This window comes from Euprymna scolopes, chromosome 30 (genome assembly GCF_053919585.1).
Source record: "Euprymna scolopes isolate OS-2025 chromosome 30, ASM5391958v1, whole genome shotgun sequence".
Lineage (NCBI taxonomy): Eukaryota > Metazoa > Mollusca > Cephalopoda > Sepiida > Sepiolidae > Euprymna > Euprymna scolopes.
In genome coordinates this window covers 40272359-40282080 of record NC_136511.1, presented here as the reverse complement: position 1 = coordinate 40282080, position 9722 = coordinate 40272359, and the positions used below count along the sequence as shown (strand labels likewise).

Here is a 9722-nt window from a genome sequence, read left to right as displayed (position 1 = left end):
GAAAAAAATCCAAACTTTTTAAAATCAATTCTTTTTATCTTTAAAATGTTAAAAAAAAATTTGCTAAAAAATTATTTTAAATTCGTTATTTGTTTTATTTTATTTCTTATTCATTTTATTTGTCTTTGAGAAATTTTCAACTACCATGGAATTTCCACGGGTTCTGCAAGTAAGAAATTAATTTGTTGATAAAATAAAAATCAGCTCAGAAAAAGGAAGAAGGATAAATAAGTTCATGTTGGACTGCAGCTTATATCCTTTCAGTAAAGCAACAATGTAAATAGTTGATGTATAGCAACAACTTGCACCTAAGATTACGACAGACAACGATTTATAAGAAATGAACGCAATATTTCAGTTTAAAAAATGTGAACCTTTTTATGAAAGCTCACATAGATAAGAAATGTAGAAATGCTGTTTAGCTTTTATAAATGACATAAGCTCAAGCAGCCATGTAGGTAATTTGTGAGAAATGCCTCCATTTTAATATTCTTCATAGCTGGAGTAAGTATTACATGAAAAAAATCTAAGCAAATTACATTTTGCTCTTGTAAAAAACATGGTGCAATAAAAAAACAAAAACAGTAAATATTGATTTCTCAAATTCATTTCTATTTATTACATTTAATATGGAAAATCTGACTGGCTTATTTTTATTTATTAGATATAAAGTGAAAAAAAAAAAAAAAAAAAAGGAGGGGGGTGTGATAAAAAAAATTATCACCCATGGAATCGTTAATAAAATTCACAATCCAACTATTTGGTACAAAGAAATTTCTGTTTATGCCTGATTTGTCCACCAAGTATCATTAAAGAATGTCCAACAGTCTTTGATCTATTTCCATTGATATACTCCAAATATGCACCTCTGCATTGCAAGGATACTTGGATACGATGTGCAAAAATTGTAAATAACTGACATGTGGCCAAATGTTTCCCTTAGTGTTCAGATTTAAAATTGTTCCATGGGCCTTGAATTTGTGAACCTACCTATGAGTTTTTGTCTGCATATTGACGACATCGAAACGTTCTCTTGAAGTGAGCTTGCACAGTCACCATTGATTTTGTCTTTTCTCGGACAGTCCAAAGTATTTTTGAAACTACTCTACTTTAACGTTCCTCGCATTGCTGCTTCGTCATACACCTGAAATATTAAAGCAATTGCTCAATTATTAAAAGATTTTACCGACGTTTTCATGGGTGTAATTTTTTAGGGGTGGGGGTGGGGGTCGCTATCCGCTCATAATATAAAAGGAACTTTCTGTGTGTGTTGTCAGTCACAAGTTTTTCTACATTATAGAATTTGTCTAATTTTGATAACAATATATTTTAACTTCTTTAAAAAAAAAAAAAAAAAAAAAAAAAAAATGGAAAATATTGCAGTAGTACTAAATAATATTACAGTAATTACTAAATAATGCACGGAAAAATAAAACAGATGCCATGACAAAAAAAAAAAAAAAAAAAAAAAAAAAAAAAAAACTTAAATTCTTCACGTTTCTGAATTTTTTTTAGATAAGGATTGAGAATCTAAATATGACCCCCCCCCCAAAAAAACAAAAGAAAACATTAATGAGAAACAAATTACCTCCCTTTATATATCACAAAAAAAATAAAAAACAAAAGAAAACATCATGGCAAACATTAATTACTGAGAAACAAACTACCTCCCTCTATAGCCACTATCAGTTAAAAATCATTAAAACCATTTCCTCTCCAAAAATTTTCAAAACAAACAAAAAAAAAAAAAAAATGGCTGTCTGTTTACGTTTTCAAATTGGCTATTTTATTTTAAAATTAAAAAAAAAGTCATGCTAAGGAGTTGTGATTATAGATTCTTTTTAAAATTAAAAAAAAATATATGCAAGTAAATTGACATCTGTTCCTTTATAATTTATATTAAAAATTATTCAGAAAAAAAAAAAAAAAAAAAAAAAAAAAAACGTGTTGAATTTATATTGAAAAAAAAAAAAATTTTTTTTTAGCTTTGAAAGGTTAAAAAAGAATTTACTTAAAAAAAAAAAAAAATTGTTTTAAATTCGTTAATAGTTTTATTTTATTTTTTATTCATTTTATTTATGTGTTTTTAAAATTTTCAACTACCGTGGAATTTCCATGGCTTCTGCTACTTCGGATTATTCAGACTACTGTTCTCAACCTCAGTCTTATTTTCGTAGAACATCAGGCTAAAGACTGTTCTCATCTTTAAATGTTATTTTTCTTGTTTACTTGCCTCCCCATGAGGGCAGCGTTAGACACAAGATCGGTTTTTAATGTGGAGAAAATCCAGCTCCCCAAAAAGGGCACTGAATAGGGACAAAATAAAAATTGCCTCAATCTAGAAGGATTTCTCCTCCACTGATCGAGTTCAGAAAAGGTGAAATGTATCAGAACAGATACTACACTTTTCTCCTAGCTGTTCTCATCCTGCATGCTATTTTCATGTTTCAGTTGATGTAACCTCCGACCATCTTTAAGTGTATCTTGTCAAACTTGGAAATTTCCACAGAATTTTGAATGGAACTCTAATCCATAGAGATAGCATGCTTTCATTCCGTCAGCCATGACCAAGTAGAAGTACTTAGTAATTTACAATTGTATTCCAAGTATCGCTGGCATTGAGGATTGAACCACTAACCTCCAGAAGAGTATCAATTACAAGTACTTTATCCACTATGCCACAGATCGTTGAGGAAGAAGGTCAGGTTATATCAACCAAAATATATTGAAAATAGTATTCAAAAGGAGAACACTGAAATCTACAGTTTGATGTTCTAAATTATAGATTTATGATTTACATCAGGTTTCAAAACATATCGTTAAAATATATATATAAGAGAATATCGTTAAAATATATATATAAGAGAAAATCGTTAAAATATATATATAAGAGAAAAGAAATTAAAACTAAGTTGAAATTTACAATCAGATTTATTGTTCGACTGAATACTTAAAAAAAACAAAAAAAACAAAAGGAGTATTCAGTCTACGAATAAATTTGATTGTAAATTTCAACTTACAGTTTTAATTTTTTTTTTTTTACATAGGCATCACCACATTATCAAGGCCCAGAGGCCACTCAAGGATAATAAGCTCTACTCTATTATTTGTGTATTGAGCTTTTTTATTTGGTTGAGATTAAAATATCTGGTATTTATATTAGATCTAAGTTTATCCTTGCTTATATCGGGTAAACATTGCATCTCCTTTGATTTCACTATTTTATATATATATATATATATATATTATATACATATGATTAGTTTTTTCGGACAAAGAAATCCATAGAGTGCTCAATTAAAAAGGAAAAGCCGAAAAATAAGAGCGTATTTATATTTTGTGTACAGAAAGTTATTCGATGAGATAAGTCATTGGTACCGTCGGTTTCAAGCCCGATAATTAGGACCGTTTAAGATATCCATATCAAGCTCTTTTCAGCCAATTGGCTGAAAAGAGCTTGATATGGATATCTAAAACGGTCCTAATTATCGGGCTTGAAACCGACGGTACCAATGACTTATCTCATCGAATAACTTTCTGTACACAAAATACAATATATACACACATATATATATATAAGTCAATATAGTTTTTAATAATTTGGGTGCTTATTTAGAATTACACTCATCAAAAATACAGAAAAATCTTTATGTGCATACTGATCACGAAATGAAGTTGTCATATTCCAAAAATCACAAATTGATCAAGTAATGTTTTTCATCAAACTAAGAAAATAAAAAATGACTTTTAGCGATTTTAATATAAAATTGTACCCATTATAAGGCTAATTTTGATCTTGATAGTTCAAATCAAATTATCCCCCACTTATTTATGCATCACGCTTGATCAAATCATTACGTCTCACTTTGACATAAAATTTTATTTTCTTAGTTTATGAAAATAATATAACTAGATCAATTTACATGATTTTTGGAATATGACATCTTTGTTCGTAACGAGTGCATACATCATAAAGATTTTTCTGTATTTTTTTTTTTTTAATAAGTGTATTGCACCATAATTTGTATATATCCAATATAATTCTAAAAATGCTCCTTATGGGTGGACCTACCAACCTAGGAGAAATTTGCTGGTGGATTTACTATTAAAATTCGTACATCTTATTTGTTCTCATGCATGTTATGGCTATGTTGGGGAAAAAAAAACTGTCAAAAACATGTTTCAATCGTTTGAGGTACAACGACTGCTTCTGCTGATTCTCTATTCACGTGATATTTAGGCATGTCATTTGAACAACCTGGGATTTGGATATTGAAAACAATAAGAAACAACTAATTTTGATTTAGACACACTGGTATACTGTCTCCCCCCCCCCCGATAAAAATCTTTGTAAAAAATAAACAAGTATTTTTTTTTATCCAAACTGACGAGATAAGGTTTAAGGAAATTAAATAATTTGTTGATATATTTACTTTTCAATCATTTACTACAAAAACGAACAAAAACACTAAAAAAAAAACATAATAAATAATTAAAAACATATACAACTTTAAAGAAGTAAAATATTTTTTTTCTTTGAATAAGGGAACATTTATTTTATGTTTGACTATGCTTATCTAGGTTGGCACTTATGGCAGCATTTAAAATTAATACAAATTCAGAAATTTTTGCATGATGTACGTACCAGTCATGGAACAAAGATAAAATTCCAAAAATCACATAATTTGATCAAATAGTTTGTTTTTTTATTCAAGAAAATCAAATTTTACTCTCGTTTCAACATGGGTAACAAAAAATAAATAAATAATAAAATCAACAAATTGGTGGACAAGGGCAGACTATCTTAACGCATGTGGAAACTCAAAATAATCAGATAACCTCCCCTCATTAGAAAAATATGGCCTTGTCTGTCACTTATTGGTAAAAAAAATGTGAACTGTTTTTCGTAAATAATAATTAAAAAAAAAAATACTCGATTAATTTTTTGTGATTTTTGAAATATACAATTTTCATTCTGTGACAATTAGGTGCATTATAAAAAAATTTTCCTTCATTTTTGTTTATCACTATAAGTGCCAATCTAAATAAACAATTTTGACTTGTATTAAAAAAAAAAAAAAAAAAAAAAAAAAATTCCTCTCCCTGCAACAAAAACAAATTTTAGTTTTACAAAAGATTTTTAGAGAAAAAAAAAAAAAAAAAAAAAAAAAAAAAAAGAGAGCAATTTGTCATGTCTTAGTTTGTCATGCGTAAATTAAAGAATCAGCAGGAGCACTTGCGTTTCGTTATTGTACATCAACAGTAAAACCGTTGTCTGTGTGTTAAAAAGAAAATATGTAAAAATCATCAATTTCAAATTATACTGGAAATCAAAAATGTGACTCATTGGGCCAGCCATTGATATCTGATTAAATTGTTTGAATCAAGAAAAAATAAACTTGCAAAGCCATTCAAATACATAAACAAATGTTTCTGAATTTTTTTGAGGATTGATAATTCGTATTATTTGGACTTGAACATTATTTGAACAACATTTCGGTTAATGTTACCTCTGACCTTCTTCAGATATGTTTTGTCGAACTTGGGAATCTGCATAGCATTTCTAACAAAACCCAACAACAGGGATAGTATGCTCTTGTTTTGTCAGCCATGACTGGGTAGAAGTCCTAAGAAATTTGCAATTGTATTTTGAGTGTCACCCGCACTGAGGAGTGAACCTTCAGCCCTAAGAAGAGTATAATTAACAGTTGAATTTTACCAAATATTTTATCCATTAGGCTATGGATTCTTGCAGATTCCAGAGTTTGACAAGATAGACTTGAAGAGAATAAAAGGTTACATCGACTTAAACGTTGTGAAAATAACATTCAAGATGAGAACAGCAGTCAAAATAATCCGAATATATAAAGAAATGTCCAAAAATAAAGATAAAATCCAAAATTAGTCTCTTTATGATTAATTTCATATATATATATAATCTTTATCAAGGGTTAAATGGGCTGACATTGTTTATAAGGACTATTCTTATTTTTTTTAGGTGGGGGGGCAGATCAAACAAGATAAAGTAAGAGAGGGTGAAAGTGATAGACAAACAGTGAGAGAGAAAGAGGGTGATAGATAGAAACTCAGTAGGAGATGAGTAGCTTGGTGATTAAATTGCAAATTACCGCTTATTAGAACACAAAACGGATGCTTTTTTTTCAAAATATAATACAATTTCAAAATTGAGGAATATTTTAGCATGTATTTTTTGTGATTAAAAATATAGAAGAAACCTTAAAGAAACAAATATTCATAAACTCAGCTTTAGTATAAAAGATTATATTTATAAAGGATATAGATGAAAAATTTTATCACGTTTTCTTTGGATACATTGGGTTACGAACACTTCAAACACACATGCCCACATCACAACGATATAGATACCAATTCTACTTTGCTATTGTCATATAGGATAGTGAAGACCAAGTGATACCAAAGGTTTTGATTCGGCAAGATCAAATACTAGACTGAGCTTCAATCTCTGGTTCTTCCTTGTAAGATATTCACAGCAAGAACATGTCTTCCTATCACAACTACAGAAAACTTTCCATTTCTTCCAAGTTTCATGTTAGAAACGGAAATTCCATTAATATAGTTTAATTCAAAGAATTTCCCCATCTGTGGGATATGTTTACGGACTACAAAAGGGGTTGTCTTCAATTCCAATGTCAACAAATACTCATCGTAAACCGTTCTCATAAGTCATCAAATGTTGTTCATTCCATTCATTATTTTAAATCCTCTCATAATATTCTTCAACTAATAACCCATCCATCTCTATCTTAATCTTTTTAGCCTTGATAAAATGGTAGCATATCAGTGTAAAAAAAGATTGATTCATTTAAGTAGTTTCACTAATCACTAGGACAACAGCATATTCTTTTCATTGTTTTGACTCTCTAGTGTGTATTCATTGATATCTTATATGCTTTTATATAGAGTGATGTGGTTCTCAGTTAATTAACTGTGTCGGATATATACTTGAGAGTAAAAACAATGTTAAGAATATTCTGTTGTCATAACCCTACTAATCAGCAATGAAGAAGCTTTCTTCATCACATAATAGAACCATCATAAGTTTATTTATTTATTTTTACTTAGCAAGGCCAGGAGGCCACTCTAGGATAAGGGTTAAGTGTTAGGTAGATATTGCAACAAGATTTTGTTTTTTAATTTTCTTATTTTGTTTAAGCTGGGGATGGGACATCCTACCGGATGACATACACTCAGCAGGTAACAGATATTCTAACCGAGAGATCATCCTGACCATTCCTTTGAGTGCAATTGTTTGGATCTCTTGCACTTGGTTCACAGAGTATATTTGCCAGGTAGTTTGTTTTTTTTTTAATTGTTTTTTCAGGAGTCCAGTTGCTCTTATAATTACTGGAATTATAGAGATCTTCCTAAGATTCCAGTTTCTGTTCATGTCGTTACATAAGACCTTGGTATTTTGTTATTTTTTCCCTCTCAGTTCTGTTTAACGCAGCATCATTGGGAACACTAACTTCTACTAAGTCGTTTATAGCAGAACTTGTGTAGAGATAGATTATCTAAGAGGACAGCTCAATGAGAATTTATTCACATTAGAGTTGAAGACAACTATGTTATAATCAGCTGGGAAGCAGACCCATGGTATTGCGTTCCACAGACGGACAGTTCTGGGAATGCTCATTTTACATGCTGGCACGTGTTGGACCGTTTCAGAAATTGTTAACAGCTATAAAGGCCAAAGAGAAGGTCTGCATAGAGGAAATTATAGAGGTGTAACATAGCGCATATAAGCGCGTGGGAAAGTCTGAGCAGCAGTGAAGGATGGCTGGCTTGCAGCAGCCAAAATATGCACATATGCAAATTAGGAAGTGTGCGCGATAAGAAAAAGGAAAGGAGAGAAAATGCACCACATGCTCAGGGAGGAAGCAAAGTGTGCATCAAAGAAAATGAACATGTAAAGATGAGGATGAGGATGAGGATGGGCCGGCTGTGGCCGGCATGAGGTCAGAGGAAGGAGAAACACGTCAAGCTAGATGGACATGTGGCAGCAAGAGACGTTTTAAGTGGCGTTGAGACGGGAGAGGGATAGTAATAAATGCCTTTGTTGAAAAGGAAAAGATGCTGACCCGGATTTTTATTTATTTCTTTGCTTTATTTTTATGAATTACTAAAGTAAAGTGTAACGCCATGCAACGTTACAGAGGCTTAAAATCGATGAAAGTGATTAGAGGATATTTGAGTAATGAATAGAAAAGTCAGATAAACAACTTGACAGTTACACAAATCTTTGGGTTTTTTTCTATTAACTTCATCCCCTTATCACTTTTTTTTTTTTTTTTTTTTTTACAAGGTGGTCACCACTTATCAAGGCCCAGAAGCCACTCGCAGATAAGGGTTATTGTGTGTACAGTACGTTAGTGTTGAGATTTGATAAAGTGTCTTACTTAAGGGGGCAGTTCATCAGGAATTTGTTTATGTTGGACTTGAAGACATCCAAGTTGTAGTCAAGTGGGAAACGGAAGAGAGTTCCACAGGCGTGCACTTCTAAGAAAGAAGCTTTGTTCATGGAATCTACGTTTTGATTTAGGCACAGATAAAGAGTGGGGAAAATTTTTGACAGTGGTTTCAGCTAGACGGGTGTTTTTTGTGAAAGATTGGCGAGGGGGGGGACCAAGGATTGGAGCTCAGACGAGCACTTCCATGTTTTCCCTCATCAATTGACCGAACTACCTCACCTGATCTACATCTATCTTTATTCATTCTTTCATCATCATAATCGGTTTAACGTTTGCCAACATCATATTCGATTGTATCAGGCATGTTTTAGAAATCGACGTCTATACCATCTCTGGCCAGGTCTTTATGTATCCTTTCTCTCAAACCCATCTTTATTACATCCTCCCGTGTTTTCCTTGATCTACCCTCGCTAACTAACCCTATTACCTCAAATGTTCTACATAAACTAACCCAAGAGTTTTCATCCATTCATTCAAAATAACTAAATTAATGAAGTCACCTGTTCCAAGGTTATCAGAACTAAAAGTTAAATCTAAGTGGTCAACTATAGTAAAAAGTTACCCAAAGGCTCCTTTTTTGTTAGATGCTATGCCAGGATGTAAGGGAGAGTGCCACTCCATTCACAGGATTACTCCAATTACTCTTGATCCCCTACTTATAATGCTGAGTGTTTTACAAGGTGGTATCAAATAATAAGTTTTTTGTACGACTCAACTGGGGATTGAACCCCAGTCATCCAACCCATTAGCAAACACTCTAACCATTACACTAAACGAGCTGGTAAAATCTAAGTTTGTCTTTAAAACTCACATCACATATCCATCGTATTATTTCTCTCCGTGCAGCACATATCCTAAACGCTCACTGATGCCAGATTGTTCCATTAAAAAAAAAATTAAAATAAAAAAATTAAAGTAAAGAAAAGAAAAAGAAGGACTTTTATTGAAGTGACTACAAATTTTCTTTCATTACTTTTTTGGTATAATCATCTAAAACTTGAAGGGCTCGGCAGCAGACATTGACGCTGTGTGTCATCAACATGGAGGACAACATGAAGGAAAGTTTATCTACCTCACTCGGGTCGTCAACAGACAGGAATACATGAAGCTGAAAAAAAAAAAAAAAATCATTTACTGAGTTATTCACACACAAATACTAAATGGTTCGATCTGGTCCTGATTTTGTACAGACTTTCAACGTCCATTTTCAAA

The 9722-nt window shown here is 31.5% G+C and overlaps 1 protein-coding gene across 1 annotated transcript in view; it reads right to left on the bottom strand.

Moving 5' to 3' along the window:
* Positions 1–591: 591 nt before the first annotated feature.
* The window catches only part of LOC145254760 (uncharacterized), a 52738-nt gene continuing 43607 nt past the window's right edge, over positions 592–9722 (bottom strand). The window contains exons 5-6 of the mRNA XM_080113510.1: positions 9484–9618; positions 592–1144 (exon numbers count right to left, since the gene is read on the bottom strand). Coding sequence (XP_079969636.1) covers positions 1106–1144; positions 9484–9618 — 174 coding nt within the window. The 3' untranslated portion in view covers positions 592–1105. The remainder of the gene's footprint in view (positions 1145–9483; positions 9619–9722) is intronic.